Genomic DNA, 20,733 nt, shown 5'->3' on the forward strand with positions numbered 1-20,733 from the left:
TTGCCGATGAGAACCTGTGCATTCTGCTCTTCGTAAATGCCGGCAGACCCTTCGAGAATCATGCATGATCTGCAGCAAGCTTCTGTCGAAAGCACACATGCGCACGTCTTCCTACAACTGCGGAAACAGGCAGATAGTGGTCTGCCGCCAGAGCCATGCACGCGCCACGTGACGACCATAACGTGAACTTGCGACAGAATGCTACCTGGGTATATGCTGTTGATTCCGGGCTGTCTGAAAACAAGACGACCGGTCACCAGCATCTTCATTTTCGTCAATAATATAAGTAAAAAAAAAAATTCAACGACGCATATAGGAATAGTAATTCCGCGCGTAATTCAGAGCAATTTTTTTTTAAACAACATCCGTCGTGGTCTCACTTCTGAAATAAAGGCTCATGGTCGTATCACAAGAGATGAAACACGCATTGCGCGCCTCGAGTGTTCAATCAAAAGACAGGACGAAAAGCCGGTCGGGTAAAGAAGATATTCTATTGGCCGATGGAGGGTGAACGACGACGATTAAAGTGAATGTGAGTTTGCCTTAAGACTGGGACGCCGACGCGGTCGTGCGCAGACGCCATTTTCGTGGCCGCTTAGCGAACCACCAAGGCACTAAACCGACCCCGCAAAAACTCCGCCCGCGTGTCCGTATTTCGTGGCCCGTCCATGTTCGTAGCCGCACCCGGCCCGCGAGATAAAGTATTATTAAAATATCGCTGTTAATCGTGTACGGAAAATAATACTGTAGCGTGCAAACGATTCTGTGAAAAATATCGAACAAGTTAGAGTGTTGAAATATAAGTGCGGCACAGTTTCCCGGAGTCGAATCTTTTCGAGGGATCATCCGGCGAGGCGGCCAGACGGCGCGGCGCGCCTCTGAAAGAGCGCGTCGAAACGCGTTTTGTGCTTATCGACATTTGAGACAATTTTATTCAACCCAACCTCGGACCCTTGTTGGCATACTGCCGTTTTATAGGCAACACAACGGCGTGCGCGTGTCTATTCGCCTAAGAAATTGACTACGATACACTTTCATTTACTCGTATTAATTACCGCAGTCTATATCGCATCGTATTCGGCGAAGCGCAATTTTGCGCGTGGCGCAGTTCGCCCGACGTTGTTTGTCTACCTTAGCTCCGTGTATGTAATCGTTGCATGTCTTCATGTCAACGTTTCTCTGTGAAAAGTGCAGCCGCACGTACGCGGACATTCAATTAAACCACTGCAGCTCTTATTAATAATCTACTTTCTCATCCTCCGACCTAAGTTTCGATTCCTAAATCGAACACACCGTTCAATGCAACATTGTTGGGGATTAGCATACGTTCATTGTTAAAACAGCTGCCTTGTTTCAAGTAAACATCAACAAGATTATACACCCCCCATTTCTGTGAATATTTCACAATGAATATTTAACGCGGCAGAATATATCTGTCCACACGATTCAGTTTTATTTCTCCGAACCCTCCCCCACCCTTCTTCCCGGCTACTTGCCGTGTATCCAGTGCATCGTACAGCCGAAGTAGCCGACTATCGGCCGCATTGCTTCGTATTGTGACAAAGATCCTTGCCAAGCTAGGTGTGAGTCAAGGTGCACGTATATCTCCTCGCGTCTATTATGTCGTGTTTATACGTTACATAGAATTAGCAGTTTATTCCCGGAGCCAGAGTCGTTCGATCGGATCCTGTCATGCAGATTTCTTTGAGGAAGAAGAAGAATCGAAAAGGTGTCGCGAAATTGCAATAGGTAGACGGGTAAACCCATGACAATTGTACAAACTACCAGAACGAAGGAAGTACTAGTGAAAGAGTAGAGAGAAAAATCGTTAAGCGGTCCGTGCGAATTTATTAATTTTCAAATAAAAATTCACTATTTTTGTGATTGCCTAGAGTGAAAGATGCAGCATCGCGGCGGTGAATCAAAAATAAAACACGAGGAGCAAATACTGGAAGCTATAGATCAACTTCGGCGTAGAAAAGCTCGGCCAGATGCAGATAGAATTTGTAATTACTTGTTACGCAAATGTTCTGTCGATGCGCGTGATACAATCGCGGATCTACATCGGCTGATAGAAGCTGAGAAAGTGATCCAAGTAGACTATAAGGGAAACACGAGTTACCGTAATGCCTCTAAGTGGTCGAGGCTTCAACTTTACAAGAATAAACCGGAGGGATTTGTGAAAGAAAAATTGAACTCGTCAATGGTTGCGGGTGCCGTGGCGGAGTTGGTTGTGGCCGAACCGGATTACCTTGATCAGGGCGTACCGGCGGACAGATTAATCGAGCAGTTAATGAATGGGAGCACAAGTCCGACGACTCGACGCGTCGTCGATGACTTTTTGAGCAAAGAAGTGGCGAGCGGTAATTTGACGAGGTTGAACAACGGCAATTACTCCCTGGTGGCAACACCTGACATGACGCAAGAGTCCGTTCACCAGGAGAACTCTCGTCAGGAAAACGGTATAAAAAAAAACACATCCAAGAATTTGGCCGTGGTGAATGCCTACGATTTTACCGAATGCGACGACATGACCGTAACGGATTCCAGGTCAAATACGCCGAAGTCGTCCGGCGAGGCGAGTCCGAAACAAGATTCGCTGAAAAAGGATGAGTATTGCGAAATCGCCACTGGCACTAAGCAAACCTTGCAAAATTCTCACAAGGATAATTCGAGCACGAAATCGCGTTCCCGTTTCATCGATAATAAGGAAGAATCCTTGAACAGGAGTAACAATCATCAGCCTAACCTTAAAAAAGCGTCGAAATCTGAACGCAAACAACGTCTTCAAGTAAGGAGTGAAGAACCGGTTGAAATTGAAATCAATTACGAAGACTATCGTACTGATCGTAAGGAAGAAACAGAGCAGAGAGATGAGTCTGAACAACTCAGCGAGGAACGTGACGAAGAGGATGCAGGTAGAAGCTCCACTAATCCTTCGCCAACTCCGTCGTCCACTAATACTGGTGGATTCCGAAGCGCTCGCCGAAAGGTAAACCCAGTGATACTGTTTAACGATGCTTTCACACCTTTGAATTTGATTTGTTTCTGCTCATCGTTCTCTTTTCTCATCATTTTCAGGAGCCTCGTATTTCTACAAGTACTCTGTTCAAAGCAAGCTGATATATTTCAGAATTGATTGTTATTTGAGCTGAAAAATAAGGCTTAATCGAATTTTTCAATAAAATATTAGTATATGCATTCCTGCGATGTATTTTGGAACGACAAAAGTATTGTGTTCTTATTTCTATTGATCTCTTAGCGTTTGGTTTCATTTCTAAAACAAACAAGTTTATCATCACAATTGTTTACACAAAAACATTTTGCTCTCACTAATTAAGTCTCGGGCCATAGCGAGTCTATAATATCTTTTTATATTGTTTCTGCAGAGAGCGAAGAAAGTCTTTGATCCGTCAGACAATAATCTTGTGAGGCGAAAAAGAGGGCGGCAATCTGGTTCCCAGAACAAAACGGCAATGATCGTATCACAGGATTCTCAGGAAGCGGTAAAACCAAGTGCAAAGGAGGGTCCACACAGGCATTGCAGTCTTTGTGCAAAACAGAAGCAAGAGAGACTTGTTGCGTGTCGAGATTGTACCGTCAGAGGTATCCGGAACTCTTCAATTAATCTGTACTTGCAGATCACTTCAAGTAACTGGTAGTTTATATATGATTAATTTTTTTCACCAGCGCATCCCAGCTGCATTTACTCGCCAGAAGAACTGATACACAAATTGGACAGTAGTTGGCAATGTGAACGATGCAAGAGCTGCACAGTTTGCTGCGAAACATCTGATGCTGTAAGTTGTTACATTGGAAGAAATGCGAACTGCTTCTCACTATCGTCTTTAAATAATGACCCATTTCTTGAGTTCCAGTCTGTCTTGACAATAACTTGATTTTCATTTTACAGGGTCCGCTGATAACTTGTTATTCCTGTGACGAAGCTTATCATTCTTCGTGTCACACCCCTCGGATATCAGTTACTAAGTCAACGACAAAGTGGCACTGTAACAACTGCACACAAAAGCACAGTAAAACAAATAATACACATAGCTTCAGTTCCAACACAAGCCGTCCAGTAACACCTTCACATCCATCTGTACTACCCCCTGTTTTAAGTCCGCAAGTTTCCCCTGCTAGGGGGTCTTCCGATCAAATGGATGACGATGGGCCCAGAGATGGTATTGACCCAAATATCCCGGACGCTTCCGACTGGACTTCTGAACAGGTTTATCAATATTTTGCGAGACTCTTTCCGAAGGAAGCTGAAGTTTTTAGACAGCAGGTATGACGAATTACGCTTATGATTATTCCAGGTATCTAGCAATTTCTAAAATGACATATTACTCACGATTTTACGATTTCAGGACATAGATGGTCATTCGCTATTGCTAATGAAGCGTTCCGACGTTTTGAGTAGTATGGATTTACTTCTGGGACCGGCATTGAAGATTTATCGACACGTTTTGAAACTTCAAATACGCAGAGACGACCCTAGATTGTATTGGCTATAATATAGAACATCAATCCATTTGCGTAATATTTAACTCTTTTTATTTAACTCTGCTTCACATGGATATTCGTTATTATTATTTTGAATAGTGTAAAACTACAATATCAGATTATTCTTCAATTGACAATCATCAGTGGTACCTATTGATTTCCTATTTTTTTTCCTTCTTCCATAACAGTACAAAAATGACGTACTGGTCAAAATACTGCTCAATGTACCATTTGCTCGCGAATACTGTACTCTACCTTCAAGCTCAACGTAGGGAATTTTAAGATTTCGTCCATTGTATTATATTGGTTTAAAATTGAGGCGGTCGGTATGCAGTGATTGCACCTGTTTTATTGAGCTTTTTTCTCTCCATAAAAATAACAAAGAAATCTATTTTGTTATTGAATCATTTTAAAGTGTTCGACGCGAAAATGAATGCACAGTATTGAAAAAAGAGAAACATCATTTGTTAAAATTGAGTACGTAATAAGTCACGTAAAACACACGATATATTGGAAACTGCATTCGTAACTTTTAGATAGTTGGGCAAAAATAAATGGAGCCGCAACTTTGTAAATATTTTGCCTCTTTGTTCTGAGAATTGTTAAAATTCTCACCACTATTTTTTAATAAAATGTAAGGTCAATTCACTCTTATAAGTTTCAACTGAACGTACCTATAATGTTTAAAACTGAATATGCTGCATTAAAACAATAACTTTGTCTATCATTATAATAACGCCAATTGGGTGAAATAAATACTATTTATGTACCTCAATGACACATTATTATCTTTATTTTCAATCTTGCGTAATAACATGACTTAAAACGTTTTTACTGTCAAGTCTGGCACTGTATTCCATCAGAACATCTCAGTCTTGATTCATTCTAACGTACAGTTCTCTAAGTCTACAAAATATCATTTTCTATCCACCATTCTGTTTATAAACATATGGCAAGATTACTTGATAGATTTAAGAAACTATGTATGTCAATTTAATCAAGATTTTGAGTTTTGTAAGCTAAATTTTTTCTCGAATGATATAGTTGAGATCAAAAACGTATACACGTATAGGTGTTTTATTTTCTTTTCTCGAGTGTAACCCGTTTCCCTACTGAAAAAAGAAATTAGAATATTCTTATTCATGAATATTTTTATAATATAAATGCAGAAAATGTTACGTTACATTATTATAATCGCATATTTCCGAAAAGCACATACACTGAGACTTTCAAGGTGTTCCGTAGCGCTAAAGATTACTTAGTAAATAATTTGAATAATTCATGACAGTTATCAAAACGCGTGAGACTGCGCCACATAAAAAAAAATATTTATAATATATATAAGATGCAGGTAAAAAACTTAAACACTGATTTTCTTAGACTCGGATCACCTTGAAGATTTTAAAGACATTGACAGAAGCTTACGTTAGTAGGTGTTTGAAGAGAAAGGATTGCATTGCTCAAAAATCTAGCGCACTAAACTGATTAACACTATTTTGAATTATATTATTTGATTATGGAAAGCGTATTAATTGTGAACTGTTTCAGACGATTTATTGCTTACATAATCTTACGTAATCTTAAAAATATTAGGTGAACCTCCATTTGACAAGCAATTATTGATAGTTTAGGAAAAACAGGAAAAGGAAGTAATTGAAAAGATAAAAGTTCTGTACAGTTATCGTGCAGATATGCATAAAATTTGCATCACGCAACACAAAATTCTAATCGTTTTATATTAGTGATAAAATGTTTTTCTATTAATTATCACTTCATGTGGTTTTAAACTTGGTTTTAAGCAGTGCATTCAGACCATTTCTTTGATACTCGTACACAATAGATGTAAAGTTTAGTAAATATAATTGTCCGGATAGCAGCTGTCTAGATAGGGACTCTCAAAAACTTTTTTCCTCTGTCGCAAATAATTTCCGTACGGTGTTATAATACTGGGTTTATAATAAGTACGTTAAAATCAAGGTCTAAATGCACGTACTCAACTAACAGTGGTAGTAAAGTTCTATATAACGACGAGTGCATAATTGTGTTTATAGATGAGTGTCTGGAGTTTTTATAAATCTAAATCAAAGTATGCATGAGTGTTTATAGAGTGTATCGGTATTTTGCTATCTGGGTGATTGAAATTAATCGTCAAGTACGTCAAATAATATGAAACAAATAGGTGTATGACTTCCTGGGAACCAGTCTCATACTAATTCAGGCCTCCTTATCAATATCGGTTTCCAAACAAATATTTTGCCCCACCATAATTTTGATTAGGACTCTACATGCAGCTGCGCTTGCTTGGCTGTACTTTTTATCATCACAACTAAACTGAATCAGATTTAACTAACCTAAAGTCAAAACATGATGTACCTGTCTGAACTTAAATATTTGTTTGTTTTCATTGGTTTACTCTTACGTAAGATTGGCAATGAGTCTGAATGAAAGAGACGTGTCTCAGTTACTGAGATATGTCTTTTTCACAAAGGTCCATATTGTGATTAGTAAGAGGAGAAAATTTTCCACTATTTTATAATACATATTTTTTTTTTATATACGTATATTTATATATTTTTTAAAATTATTCTCGACTTAAGAGTATTTTATAATATACATATTTAAATACTTATACATATGTATTCGTGTGCAAATATGCTATGCATACCTCAAAAGTATTTGGCAACAGGCCTAAAAATTTCTGATAAATCCACATTTCGCCATTACGTAATTCATTACTCAGATTTGATTAGATTTCAGGTGGTGATCTTCGTTGTACCTTGGGTGGATTATTGATTGTTTGGTAACTTAGAGTAGTATCGGTATTTCATTTTACTTGCAAAGTTTAATGTTAGAATTTTCACGAACTTTTGTTTGAGTATTTCAGATATGATTAAGAATTACGGATTCACAATTTCTACATATGCATGCATATTATAGGTACGCCATAGGTACGAATATAACACAAACTTAATTTGAGCAAGCTAATATAGGTAGGTAATTGGTTATAAAATATTGAAAATTCAAACTTCGAATTGGTCGAACATCGATACTGCATATGCACAGAAAACATATGACAGTGCATCTTTGGAATTTGAATCACAGTTATATAGGAAAATTACGAATTTCAGTTTCAATGTACATCTTTCCTCTTTAAAATTAAACGTTCAATTCCAACGTTATCCCGCAGAAGCGAAAAACGTTTCAGTTGTTTTTGAATCTTAATTCTATATAACAGTATTTTCGAGACTTTCATTTATGCGAATTAATTCATACGCTCAGTAGGGAGAAAATTATCATGAATTGGGCATCACTATCAGATAAATCGTTTTTGAATTTGAATTCCAAAAATTCAACACAGTTGAAGTAACTTTTTTTCCATGGGTAAGTAAAAAAGTCTGAGGCAACGAGCGACTTTCGTACTCTGAATTACAACAATGTGAACTTTTGGCATATAAAGGATTATTGAAAATAACGCAACGTCTTGATAATGTATAATTTAAAAAGCTTTTTGCAGGAATTATATGGAAGCTTTTCTTCCGCATCACAAATGAGAATTTTTTAATATTTGGTCAAATGATTTAAACGTTTATACACCATTTTTCTCCAACTTTTTGATTTGATTCGTAATGTTTCTATTTCAGATCATGACTGCTTCCATCAAGATAAGACAAATATGTAATATATAAAGAATAACGTACCTGAGCAGGAACAAATGTAATAATCATTCAATCTTTTAGCTTATCCTAAGAAAAACATCCAAACCTCATAACATTATCATTTAGTAAACTGTAGCTTACCAAAATCTTCATTACATGTTAATCTTTGTTTTCGTTTTACATAAATTATCATCTTTTTCATACTTTGAAATAAATTAACACGCTGCCTATGTGTTAGTAACAAATGAAGTACCTTAATTTGCGAATAAATTCATGCTTTCCTATTCAAAGCCTCTTTCATATATTTTCAACTGCAAAGAATAAAAAAAAATCTGAAATGTAGTATTGGAATACAAATAATATGTTAGCTATCTAGAATTTACCATTCATATCAATCTCGCTGTATTTGGGTGGCGGAATCTTATTTAAAGGTGCCTCGTCCAATATAAGTATTGTCAACTTATTGGAAGGGCTTGACTTTTCACTAATCAATTCTTCAGACTGCAGGTCGCTTGATTTGTCAGCGGACAAACAAAGCCAGAGAGCGGACAGTGCAGCAGCTATCATCGATGCAGCTAAAACCCACTGTGGCATCCCTGTATGTCGCGAAGCACACTGCAGCCAATCGGAACCTGGGATTGATGCTGATTGCTCGGTTTCACCAGAGTAGTCAGATGGAATGCCATAATCCACAGCCTGTTTTAGAAATGATGTCATTAGTTTTAAGAAAATACAATGACAACGAACCATAAAAGTACATGTGTTAAGGGCCAAAGTATTAGGATATGTTGCATTATAAAATCTACTTCGTTATTTTCTAACAAAGACTTGGATTTTTCTTTATTGAGTATCGTTAAGATCGTTAGGCAAAAAATCTTATGATCTAAAATTATTGTTCATGATAAGAATCAGTAAAAATAGATGCATATCAGTCAAGTTTGTTGGCAAAATAAGATAAGAGAAGCGAGAAGATTTTACTAGCCAATTGGCTGTGTATAATTGTCGGTCTAATTAAACTTGAAAAATTAATGTGACTCTGCTTGTGATTAGAATTTTACAATTGTTGTTTCATCTTACATGGAACATAATTGTTTCTTGCACTATATATTGAGATAAGGAAATATTTGTGGACTGATCTATTTGTGTTCTTTGTGTAGACTTGCAATATTTTCTCACCCCTGAGTCGATCGGGACTGTTTTGATGTAAGTTTGCGGTAGTTTGAATCCTTCCGAATCCCACCAGCCAGGCAAAAGCTCTTTCCTCAGTCCGGGATCGGTGAGAATATCGCTTTCGGGCATGTCAGGAGACATTAGAAGGATACTAGAATCAGGTCCCTCTTCGACGTAAATAGCGACAGAAAAGAGAGAGACGAGTTGAGATACCCGTTCCTTGGCCATAAACTCGCAGCCTGTATTACAGGCGTAGCGATCTTGAGGGGTAGAATATGCCTCGATGCATGCTGTGAATTAATGGTGACTAATTTATCATCAAAACGAGGAGATAACATTATTTATTATTAGAACTAGGTACATAGATGGTAGAAATCAATAGCGTAGTCAAATCAGTTGCTAATTGCTTCCAGCAAAATAAAATGACAGTAACTAAAAATAAAAGAATCAAAATTGAAACTCACAAGCTTCGCAGGCATCTCTTGTTCCATTTAAACTTTCAGGTTCCAAGCCATGACGAACATCGACTAGATTGAAAAAAGTACAACCACGTTGACAGCAAGATTTGGCATGATTCGTCTGTCACAGGATACAAAGAAATGAATAAACAGGTATTGGAATGCCAAGTATGTTTACATACGCTCCGTATGTCGTCTAGCGTTGCATGTATAAACATTGAAGAAATTTTTAGACGAATAGAACCGTAATTACTCACGTCGCTAAATGACAGGGGAGTTTTGTCGCAAAGCGTGATGCAGGGGTCTTCTCGATTAACGAAATTGTAATAAACATCGCCCAGAACGTAATCGGCAATAAAAACGAGAAATACGATGAGGATTTCTTTATTTCTTTCCATCGCAACGCACGCAAGCAGCGCTCAAATGTCGCAGACGAGTACCCACTGCATGAAATATAATCCGTCGAACAAGGAGGGTTGGTATTAAAACAAAGATAGTCCTCATACGAATAATCGAGTAAATATCGATTTAATTATGGTGGGAAGGTTGCTGATTGGTCGACAGCACTGAAAGACGAAACAATCGGCCAATCAACATCAAGATCGGTTCTGAAACGTGCGTCGTCTGCTTTACATCGGAGTTCCGGCTGTCAAACATCGTCCAGCTGCTACATTCACGTTGCTATTTTAAACGTCTCATATCCTACGTGCTAAATCAGCGATTTAAAATTTTTCAAACAACACATCTAAACATTGTTATATGAAACAATTTTCAACCTATATTTCCGCCTGCAGATCAGGATACCAAGCAATGGTTTATGTTTTAATATCATGCGAAGCGTCGCAGTAGTCACTCATCTACGTACGACAATGACCTTGTATACTTTGCCAATTTTTAAACCGAAGTTAACTTCAGGTGGGTTGCGATTTTTTTGCACGTGGCCTGGTCTACTCGGGTGATAATTTGCGCCGTCGGCGGCTTCCAATCGAAAAATTTTCTAATTATTCTTCCCGCGTCGGCAACTCAGGCAAGCTCTCAGTCCGTCGTTAACCATCAGACCCGACGCTTCGTACTTTCCCCTCTGCTTCCTGCTCTACCGTAAGTAATGAAATGCAGACCGAGTAGAAGAAAGTGAAAAAATTAGCACTATTTTAAAGTGTTTCCTTCTCTCTACCTTGGCTGGTATTAAATTCTCGAATTTGCGTTATTTTTAGTTAATTTAATTTACCGAATCTATTCCCCACGTCCTTTGTACTTCAGCTGATGTAACATTTTTTACGAATCTCGTAACAGCAGCATGCGCGATGACAGCCGTTTTACTTTACAACGAGCGATTTTCCTCATAGGCACAAGTGGCAGTCAATTCTCATTGCACTTGCGTTATTTTACGAATTTTGTTCTTTTTCTTTTCTCGCCGATTTAATTTCCATACGCAACTCGCTTCTCATCTTATAACCACTTGCTATCATCCGTTGACAATATTAATACAAGATGCTCTTTCCTCATTGACGTTCAAGTGTATATGGTATGTATAAATATAGATATAACAATGTATAACATATTTCACATTTATAAATACTTCTACCACTCTCCTAGAGGCAATTTAGTGTTTAATTTGACTGTTGGCATAGTCCCGCGTTTAACGACGGAATTCGGGAACACGGTAACGAGTCTTCCTTATATTGAGAACTCACACAACATGTTTTCGTTCAAGGAAGCCTGTTAGTAGTCGCCGCCTTCGTAATTTGGGAATTTTATAATTGGCAGTTCAGATCATTACGTACAGAGTTTTTATTCGTATAATTATAGAACGCTTTTGCATGTAGCTACAATCAAGGAATTCTCAATCTTTAGTATTACTTGTAAGTAATCAAACATGCAATAGTAAGGATGCAAATTAATGCCACGTCTTACAATTGCATGGATTTTAACTTGGAGAAGGGGATATCCAAACAACGATAACCCGGCATAGATGCAATTGAGCGATAAACGAACCAAGCAAGTAGAACTTGCTATTGCTTTTATTGTTACTCGAGTTTCTTTACACATACCATGTTTATTTTATACTCTTATTACTATACGGGGCATTCCACGTCAAATCGACCTGGGCCTAATCCTTGAATTCTCTCTGATTTGACGCGCAATTTTTCATATGATTGTTTTGACTCTTGAAAGTACTATTGTTTTTTCTTCAAAGCTTTTGAATCCGTTGGAATTATCTAGAATTTTTATAAATGAACATATTGATCAACACAGTTTAAAAATCTGAAATAATTCTTAAAAATCCAGCATTACATATACAAATGTTCCAGAATCAGCCCATAGTGGACTGACTCATCATTTGGATTATATAAAAAATTCTGTGCTTCCGAGAGTCAAAACAATTTTATAATAAATTGCGAACCAGAACGGAGAGGTCAAGTTTGGTCGACTTGACAGAGAATGCCTCATACATATACTATTGAGATATCAGATAGCCTTTTGCTATTGAAGTTGAAGATTTATTATCTGTATCTTTACATTGGCTGTGAAAAATGTATGAACAATAATATTTTCAGCTTGTAAAGGTAAAGACAGTGTCTTCTCATTTACGAAACTGTAACTGAATTTATAAAATTTATCCTACACATGAAATATGCATTATTGCTCATAAAAAGCCCGAAACCAAAAAAGAAAAGAAGTGTGCTTTTTATTGCCGATTTGATAATAATTTAAAATATTTGTATTATTGCATCATTATAAATTTATGATAATGACACGATAAATCGTCAAGTTATGAAATGTAAGATAATTTTATAATGAGACGTTATGTTATATTCTAAATGTATTTATTCTCGTATTACAACCAGAAGATTTAGTACAAAAAATTCTCATCATCATGACAAACTATATGTATCGACTAAATTTTTAATTTGTACTGCTTACAGTAGATTCATCCCTTGTCGATAGTTGATGATGATTTTATTATACCCAGTAGTTTTTTTGTTACATGAATGTAAAATGATTAAATGGGTCTTAATTATTTCAGATACCTCTGTAATTAAAAATGCCGACCAACACACAAGAAGGCTTCGCCACGAAAGCTATTCACGCAGGACAAGATCCACTCCAATGGAAGCACTGCTCAGTCATACCACCTCTGGTGATGTCCACCACGTTTCGTCAAGACGGACCTGCCCAGCACAGAGTCAGTGGCTATAAATGCTTTGCAGTAAATTATATTCATTTAGTTGTAGATCATACCATTCAAAATTCAATCCGTAGTTCAAAGTATCAGCTCTTTACTTTGATCTTCGATCGATAAAAGTCAACTGCTTCATTATATAATGTTCTAGATGTTTCGAAACGTCAAGCAATCTTTTGGAAACAAAAACATGTACCTATTGAACTGCTACAGCAGGCAGTGAAGTGGTTTCATTATATATGATAACACGTGAGGTTAGATTACGGATTTACCAACAAGAAGATATCTAAGAAAATTTCAAACACGTTTTTTGCTTTTGCTGTTTATTTTTCTTTTTTTCTCGTATAGTTTGATTTATTATGCAATTCACGCATTGAATAAGAGATTAAACTATACCTGTACCTGTTTGCAACTTGAGCAAACTGAAATGGAATGACTAAAAATAATGCGATGTAAATGAATGAGGACTGAAATTCGTGCTAAATTTAATTATGTCTGGCAAATTCCTAGTACACTTGCATTTATTTGTGTGCAAAAACCCAGATATTTTTCTCTCATCTGACGTGCTGTGCGAAACAAAAAGTATTTTCGTTTTAGCTCCTTGGACTTACTTAATTAGTGATTTGATGTCTCTAAAGGTGGTAATAATTCGCCATGACAAAATGAGTGCTGATGGAAATAATTATATGACTTACTTCAATTGTAAGTTGTCTAGAAATTTATAGAATCATTGTCAGAATTGAAATGAATGACTTTGGCATGGGTATACATGCGTGTGTCTTTCATTATTCTTCTTATCATCTTAATTCTTGAATTAAGTCATCAAGTCTTTTTTCAAGATATTTTGTTAGTCCAGAAATTTTTTGGTGTACGGTGAAAGTACTTTTCACATTTCTACATCACGTGAATTTACATTCAACCAAATAAAGTCAGGTTGTACTAATCTATTATTCATTTATTTTGATATGCATATGATATGAACACGAGTCATTGACCCAGCAAGGATTGATATGACTTCTGTTTAGCAGTACAAGCATTATTTAGTCTGTACAACTTAATCTATTATTAGAAAATTCATGACACTAATCTGCCAATTGAGATACTTGATGGTAATTAGACATTGGATAGCCAATTGGATCTACAATTGGGACAATTATTGTTTTACTAATTATACAAAGAATGAACATGCAAAACGACTGCTCTCACTCATTGTAACTTGTCCTAAGTCAAATATGAAAAACTAATATATAAAAAATGCCGTTAAAATTAACACATAAATAGAATCAAGATCAGTTGAAAAGAAAATTAAATAAGGAAGTGATAAATAAAAGAAGATCTTCAGTTTACAGAGATGAAAAATTCTGAGTAATAATTCAGTGTACTGAACAGCGTGGTCAATTTCAAGACTTGTAATTTACGAAATCAAAATCTCAATTGATTATCATATGATTATTGCAGGGCTTCGAATATGGTCGATCTGGTAATCCAACTCGTAACGTTCTTGAAGCTTGCTTGGCTTCGATCGAAGATGCTAAACATGCAGTGGTTTTCTCTTCCGGACTTGGTGCTACAACAGCGATCACCTCTTTGCTCCAAGTAGGGGACCACATTGTATGTGGCGACGACGTTTACGGGGGTACCAATAGATTTTTCCAAAAATGTGCCTCTAGGCAAGGCATCAAGGTTACCTTTGTCGATGCCACGAATGTAAAATCTGTGGAGCAAGCATTACTACCAAGTACAAAGGTATTGTGAAACCTGAAGATCATAGCAACAATAATTTTGCCTTCTTATTACTAGAAATATGGGTTTCATTTTTTGTGATGATTAAATTTACAGCTCAGCTGCATCATATTTGATATCATAGAGGTGTATTATATGTATATGTTTCTTAGAAGTTGAAATGCATAAAATGTTTAATCTCTGTACTCAGACTTAATCTAACGTCTAATCTTGGGCAATCTTTCAAAACAAATGTGTCGGAAAAATTTCCAGCTCTCATAACCCAACAATTGATTAATACGAGATATTTATGACAATTTTTTCCCCCCCAATAACATACAATTTCGTAACATACTCATCACTTATCTAAGTTTGAGCAATGTTACAGCTGTAGATTTAATAACTCATCGATATATTTTGTAAACATCAAATGATCCCATTACCTCAAGTGATGTGTGGTTAAATAACGAACAATGATTAAATTCTCCAAGTGTTCTGTTTGCTTTTTATATGTATACAATTCATTCTAATCGTGTATATTTATCAATTCCAGATGGTATGGTTGGAGACACCCACAAACCCTTTGTTGAAATTAGCCGATATTGAAAGCGTATCAAAAATGCTTAAAGACAAACGTCCTGAAATTCTACTAACGGTTGACAACACTTTCTTAACTTGCTATTTCCAGGTAAAACGTTACACATGAATATTCAACAATTATTTAGGTTGAAATGAAATAATCAATACGTTAGTGTTGATCATTTTTGTAATTATAGCGACCTTTGGAATATGGTGCCGATATTGTCGTCTACTCCTTGACAAAGTACATGAATGGCCACTCAGACATTATTATGGGTGCTGCTATTACAAAGAGGGCTGATATTGAGGAAAAACTAAGATTCATACAAAATGGTATGCATAAAATTATCAATTGGTAGATAATTGTACAACTCAATACTTCTACAATTATAAAAATTTGCATAAACTTTAATTGACTTTCACTTATCAGCCATGGGGATTGTTCCATCTCCATTTGATTGCGCCCAAGTAAACCGTAGCCTGAAGACCTTAGAATTGCGGATGCAGCAGCATCAAAAGAATGGTCTTGCTGTAGCGAAATTTTTAGAGAAACATCAACACGTTGAAAAAGTAATTCACCCACGTAAGTGTTGCACAAGTGTTAATTATGTTTGGTGTCGTTGAAAACTACAGCATCAGCAAAATTTTGACAACAATACAAAATTAATCTAAAATTTTTATTTTCTATCAGTTCTTCCCAGTCATCCACAGCATCAATTGGCCTTGAAACAAACCAGTGGTCACAGTGGTATGATTTCCTTTTACTTGCGAGGAGACCCGACTAAATTCTTGAAAGCTCTAAAGCTGTTCACTCTAGCTGAATCCCTTGGAGGGTACGAGTCTCTCGCTGAGTTACCGTAAGTTTGATAGAGCAATCAATTTCATTCATTCTAATTAAGCAAAACTGGTCCAATTTGTAATGATAACTAAGGATGCCAATTACCAATCAACAATCTATTTGACCAGTTACTAACTACCGATTAGAAAGGATGCTGCTTTTGCATAAACTCGAATTTAATGGACAGTTTAAAATGATTTAGATCCGTTATGACTCATGCATCGGTACCGGAAGCTGAGCGAGAAAAACTAGGCATCACTGATCAACTTATACGTTTGTCAGTTGGTCTTGAATCTGAAAAGGATATTTTGGCAGACCTTGATCAAGCATTGAAAGCTGCACAATGAAATTGGTAACGGACTACACAATTTTTACACGAAAGAAGTACAATTCACAAAATTAACCAAGCATTAGCAATTAAAGTGCTTTAATTGTGTTTTAAAATTTTAATATCAATGAACAAACATGTTTGAAATTAAAACTTCTCTCAAACAATTAGACATGTAAATTTGCTAAATCTCTTAGGTGCGAAAACTTATATGAAAAAAAAAAACGCTAAAGGCTTCCATCTACATACTACCAATACGTCAATTTGCTAAATATCATCATTTTATACAATTTATCATAAATGTTTCACTTATAATTATTGTTTGCTATTCACTGTAGCAAATAAATTCTAGTGTTATTATTGTGGTGACTAGAACTGGGTAGTATGTTCCCTATTTTACTTACAACTGAAAGATAGTGATGATTTCTCTAATCTCAAACAGTATCTGATCCAACTTCACAATTCTGATTCACACTATCAATCTTTTGAATGCTTTAATACTTTTTTAACTAATTTAATTAATATATAGAGCACTTTTTCTTGATAATATTTTGTAACACTACCTTCATTGCCTTTCACAAGATAAGCCTTAAGTGATCACGTTCACTTAGTTGTAAAATGTAATTGTTTATTCATGTAATATAATATAGGCTGTACCAAGTTATCTACCGTGAGGATAGGTCACTTTTTAGAGCCATGTCAGCGCCATATGTCATCGGAAATTAATATAATGCAATCCTTGGTTTTAATTGGTGCAAGTCGATGCAATAGTTACTAACATATTATAGTAAATAACCTGAACAGAATAAATTACATACAACGAACCAGGGAGGCTATTTGACTTGATAATCAGCAAATAACTAGTCCGAATGTAGTTGTACACAATATTTATATGCATTTAACTATCTCATTGCATACAAGCGGAAAAATATAGATGTTTGTTTTTGCTGACTAAATTAAATTTGTAGAAATACGTAGTTAACACCAGGTAAATTTTGATTCAGGATCAAACCGTGGTACAAAGTAGTAATTTATTTCGGGGTGTGCATGAAATGATATATTAAATGGAAAAAAACCGTGTTCCATTTCTGTTTATAAGTATATTTTGAAAGAATTCACTTTAAATATTTATTCAATACGTTAAAATACGGCCCCTGGTCCATATACATACATACATGAAATCCAGTATTGTAAATAACAAATGAAAATAAATTATTTTACTCGTTACCGTAGCTTTGGTGATAATCATTCACCTATCTATTATACATTCGCCTCAAGAGAATCCACGGCGATAAAACAATTAGCTTTCAAATTAAAAGCAGTTAATCTCGCCTAAGTAATTCCACAGGTTGATATTATGTAATTCTTTTATTCTCAGATGTATGGTATATTTACAAAAGGTGTATGTGTGCGATTTCGTGGTGTCTACTTATTCGGAGGTGTACGAGCACCACCTGTATGTAATACATACCCATACACCACTCTAAATGTTATAATCATATCAAACATGAATCACGAACAATCAACACATCCACTTATCACCTGTGCACCAAACTTTCATATAATTAGAATGATGAAATGAATACTTTGAATATGGGAATGTCAAAAAGTTAAATAGACTACAGCCTAATAAAAAGCGTTATAAGTACAATTAATTTAAGTACTTTCAGAATTTTTGATTTCAGTTTTCATTTATTCAAAATACAAGTAATATTTCCATCGTTGTAAGAAGTTTAAAAAAACCTTTGAGACGGTTAAGAACCTGCATGAAAATCACAATACGTTACTGTCACTTCTTTTAAATAACTAAGTCAATAAATTATCTATGCACAGTAGGTATATAATATCTTATATGGTTTTTCAAACGAGATTACAATGGAATCATGTGCTACATACACTAAATTACTGTCTACTCGAAATGCACTGGCGCTCTCAACAAGCAATAGTCTTTTGCTGAGTTTTACGATGATAATAATAATAATAATAAATAGATTCTCTCTATGATATAAGTACTTTAAAAAGAAACACTTTAAATTTTAAATATTTCATTAGAAATCATTGTTTTTAAAGTAAGATTAATTTCAAGTCCATCAAAAAACATCGTGTATTCTGATTGGCATTAATATCTACATATTGTATATCAATTGGTTGAATAAGTTGTTATTCGTCCTAGGTAAATTTGCATCTCTATCATTGAAAACTAACTTTTGAACTACGCCGCACAAGTGCTAACTTCATTTTATCATACTGCTGTGCACGATTGTACAAAAGTACTCCAGCGATGACCAAGGATGTTCCCAATGCTGATAAACCGGTAACTGGATTGTTGAACAGTAATACTGAAAGCCATATGAGGAATGCTCTTTTTGCAGTATTTGCAACGCTAAGTACAGGAACAATTTAAAAAACCAGAATATTAGAATGTAGGTCAATATTTGATATAAATTATGATACAGTTGCTAATTTGTCATTATTCACTGCTATGCTACAAAAATATTGAAAACTGTTGAAGCTCACCTATGCGTAACTGGACTGATGTAGTCCATGAGGACATAGGCTGTTATACTTTGGAAATGGAAGAAGATACCATTGAGTAGAAATGCCGAAAGTAATCTGGCACTCAAGGCGTGTTGGAGGGCTGGCAAATCTACCAGCATTATTGACACAGGAATTTGAACCACCACAGATGCCAGACTAGTGTAAAATTGCAATTCTGCAGGGCTGAAATTAATTCGAAATAGTAAAGTATTTTAAGTAAATCAGGAATTTACTGATGCAATGGAGATTTATCAAGTAACTTACGTATATTTGAAGTTATCACCGCTAATTAGCATCTTTGAATAAACGTTTTGTAAACATTCCGTTAAATTAGTAGCCATAGCAGCAACAAAACCTCTCAAGTCGAAACTTAATTCGTTTGCTGAGCACAGTGCTAATCCTCCCATCACCGGGATGAGTGATAAATTTACGTACAAGCCTGTGTATTCTCCTGTAATTTGGTTAATTAAAATATAGCGGAAAATGAAACAGTGGAGACGTAATCTGACATCATATGATGGATCCATTTGAAACTATTATCTTACCTAATAAATATCTACTAATAAAGACTGTAAAAAGTGGCGCACTGCTCTTGATTGTTTCGGTAAAACTAACAGCCACATAATTCAGTGCCACTAATCCAAGTATAACTGTTGTAAATCTAGTACAGCCTACAAGTATCATGTGCTTATAAAAACCCGGAGGCCTTGTGAGTCGAGGACTTGCTCGATACATTCCACAGGGGAAGTACATCTGTATAAATCCACACGTCGCTGTCATGAGCATCTGGCAGGCACCTTTTGGTAGAAATATTAATTTGTAATTATCACAGTAAAAATATTGCGAGATCTCTGTTTCATTTTATAAAAAAGGCAAAATATGCTGACTTTCTTTTCTAATCGAGGAAGGCAATATTCCTTTCAAACTGCAATCCAACACCAAGTAAATTTTAAGTAACGTTAACTTAGTGATAAAATTAATATAACGATGCATTATACGGTTACCTAAAATAGTTGGGTCACCTTCCATGTACGAAAGTATGTATTTATTCAAAAATAAGGTACATCCGCTGAAGACATACCATAGGGTCAAGAACAATATAGCTCTAGGATTGAATAATCCTCCCTTTGAATCGCTGGCCAGAATAACTTCATCCCCACGTTTCTTTTTTTCGATGTAAATTTTGTTCAGCGCAGGACCGCCTGTTGTACCCCCATCATTTTCTTGAGGATATTGTACACTGTTTATTGGTACCAAATGATTTTCCATTGTATGAAGTTATTCTCCCGGCGAATAGATTTTTGAATAAAAGTTATTGTGCGAAGTCCCAACCGTCCACATGCCGGGTATCGAACTGTTAAAAGGATATGTGAAATAGAAAAAGAAAATGGTAACATAGGTTATGAAATTGTTGATAACCTAGTACAGATAAATTAGATCCGGCCTAAAAAGAACATTATTATTTTGAAATTGTTTTTAATAAAATATTTCTCTTACAGATCTAACTGTGGCAGCACGTCCGTGTTGATATTTGTCACCGACTTACGTTTTTCCGAGCTTACAACAATATTTGCGGTCTTATCAACTTATCAACGTAGCATGCAACGTAGCATGAACGTGGACACATGCCATAGCCATATACACCCACTATCCACCACACGCAAGGATGTCGTCAGAATGTATGCATGTGTGGACATTGTATGCATTTTACGTATATACATACATACATGCATACATGCATGCATGCGTACTTA

General features: G+C 35.9%; 4 protein-coding genes and 1 long non-coding RNA gene across 6 annotated transcripts; 3 read left to right on the top strand and 2 right to left on the bottom strand.

Annotated features, from left to right (window-relative positions):
* Positions 1–632: 632 nt before the first annotated feature.
* Positions 633–5,549, top strand: LOC124303525 (uncharacterized). Of its 2 annotated transcripts, none has more exons than XM_046760811.1 (6): positions 633–1,749; positions 1,893–2,992; positions 3,390–3,606; positions 3,691–3,800; positions 3,914–4,288; positions 4,371–5,549. In XM_046760811.1, exons 2-6 carry the CDS (start codon positions 1,901–1,903, stop codon positions 4,515–4,517), a joined length of 1,941 nt encoding a protein of 646 aa, XP_046616767.1. In that variant the 5' UTR covers positions 633–1,749; positions 1,893–1,900; the 3' UTR covers positions 4,518–5,549. The 2 variants fall into 2 exon arrangements, with proteins under 2 accessions (XP_046616767.1, XP_046616768.1); XM_046760812.1 differs by having other exon boundaries at positions 633–1,583.
* LOC124303530 (transmembrane protein 59-like) lies at positions 5,274–10,298 on the bottom strand. The gene is made up of 5 exons (XM_046760821.1): positions 10,048–10,298; positions 9,797–9,911; positions 9,339–9,622; positions 8,546–8,858; positions 5,274–8,473 (listed from the first exon to the last, which is right to left on the bottom strand). The coding sequence occupies exons 1-5, from the start codon at positions 10,186–10,188 to the stop codon at positions 8,460–8,462; spliced, it is 867 nt and encodes a 288-aa protein (XP_046616777.1). The 5' UTR covers positions 10,189–10,298; the 3' UTR covers positions 5,274–8,459.
* A 434-nt stretch (positions 10,299–10,732) lies between these two features.
* LOC124303527 (cystathionine gamma-lyase) lies at positions 10,733–17,668 on the top strand. Its single transcript, XM_046760818.1, has 8 exons — positions 10,733–10,888; positions 12,819–12,977; positions 14,433–14,720; positions 15,250–15,384; positions 15,473–15,608; positions 15,706–15,858; positions 15,967–16,132; positions 16,316–17,668. Exons 2-8 carry the CDS (start codon positions 12,837–12,839, stop codon positions 16,458–16,460), a joined length of 1,164 nt encoding a protein of 387 aa, XP_046616774.1. The 5' UTR covers positions 10,733–10,888; positions 12,819–12,836; the 3' UTR covers positions 16,461–17,668.
* Positions 16,991–20,645, bottom strand: LOC124303528 (solute carrier family 35 member E2A-like). Its single transcript, XM_046760819.1, has 6 exons — positions 20,477–20,645; positions 19,984–20,333; positions 19,525–19,776; positions 19,244–19,430; positions 18,959–19,162; positions 16,991–18,824 (listed from the first exon to the last, which is right to left on the bottom strand). The coding sequence occupies exons 2-6, from the start codon at positions 20,246–20,248 to the stop codon at positions 18,632–18,634; spliced, it is 1,101 nt and encodes a 366-aa protein (XP_046616775.1). The 5' UTR covers positions 20,249–20,333; positions 20,477–20,645; the 3' UTR covers positions 16,991–18,631.
* On the top strand, positions 18,727–19,468 carry LOC124303531 (uncharacterized). Its single transcript, XR_006907930.1, has 2 exons — positions 18,727–18,864; positions 18,954–19,468. It is a non-coding gene; the product is annotated as an uncharacterized LOC124303531 (long non-coding RNA).
* Positions 20,646–20,733: the final 88 nt, after the last annotated feature.

The sequence above is a fragment of the Neodiprion virginianus genome, chromosome 4 (genome assembly GCF_021901495.1).
Source record: "Neodiprion virginianus isolate iyNeoVirg1 chromosome 4, iyNeoVirg1.1, whole genome shotgun sequence".
In the NCBI taxonomy this organism is placed as follows: Eukaryota; Metazoa; Arthropoda; class Insecta; order Hymenoptera; family Diprionidae; genus Neodiprion; species Neodiprion virginianus.

Coding starts and splice junctions, on each gene's coding strand:
- LOC124303527 (XM_046760818.1), top strand. CDS start 12,837: ATGCCGACCAACACACAAGAAGGCTTCGCCACGAAAGCTATTCACGCA. Junction 12,978..14,432: donor ACGGACCTGCCCAGCACAGA/GTCAGTGGCTAT, acceptor TGATTATTGCAG/GGCTTCGAATATGGTCGATC. Junction 14,721..15,249: donor CATTACTACCAAGTACAAAG/GTATTGTGAAAC, acceptor TATCAATTCCAG/ATGGTATGGTTGGAGACACC.
- LOC124303530 (XM_046760821.1), bottom strand. CDS start 10,188: ATGGAAAGAAATAAAGAAATCCTCATCGTATTTCTCGTTTTTATTGCC. Junction 9,912..10,047: donor CTCCCCTGTCATTTAGCGAC/GTGAGTAATTAC, acceptor ATCCTGTGACAG/ACGAATCATGCCAAATCTTG. Junction 9,623..9,796: donor AAGAGATGCCTGCGAAGCTT/GTGAGTTTCAAT, acceptor ATTAATTCACAG/CATGCATCGAGGCATATTCT.
- LOC124303525 (XM_046760811.1), top strand. CDS start 1,901: ATGCAGCATCGCGGCGGTGAATCAAAAATAAAACACGAGGAGCAAATA. Junction 2,993..3,389: donor TCCGAAGCGCTCGCCGAAAG/GTAAACCCAGTG, acceptor TTGTTTCTGCAG/AGAGCGAAGAAAGTCTTTGA. Junction 4,289..4,370: donor CTGAAGTTTTTAGACAGCAG/GTATGACGAATT, acceptor TTACGATTTCAG/GACATAGATGGTCATTCGCT.
- LOC124303528 (XM_046760819.1), bottom strand. CDS start 20,248: ATGGAAAATCATTTGGTACCAATAAACAGTGTACAATATCCTCAAGAA. Junction 19,431..19,524: donor TATTAGTAGATATTTATTAG/GTAAGATAATAG, acceptor ACCAAATTACAG/GAGAATACACAGGCTTGTAC. Junction 18,825..18,958: donor ATCAGTCCAGTTACGCATAG/GTGAGCTTCAAC, acceptor TCCTGTACTTAG/CGTTGCAAATACTGCAAAAA.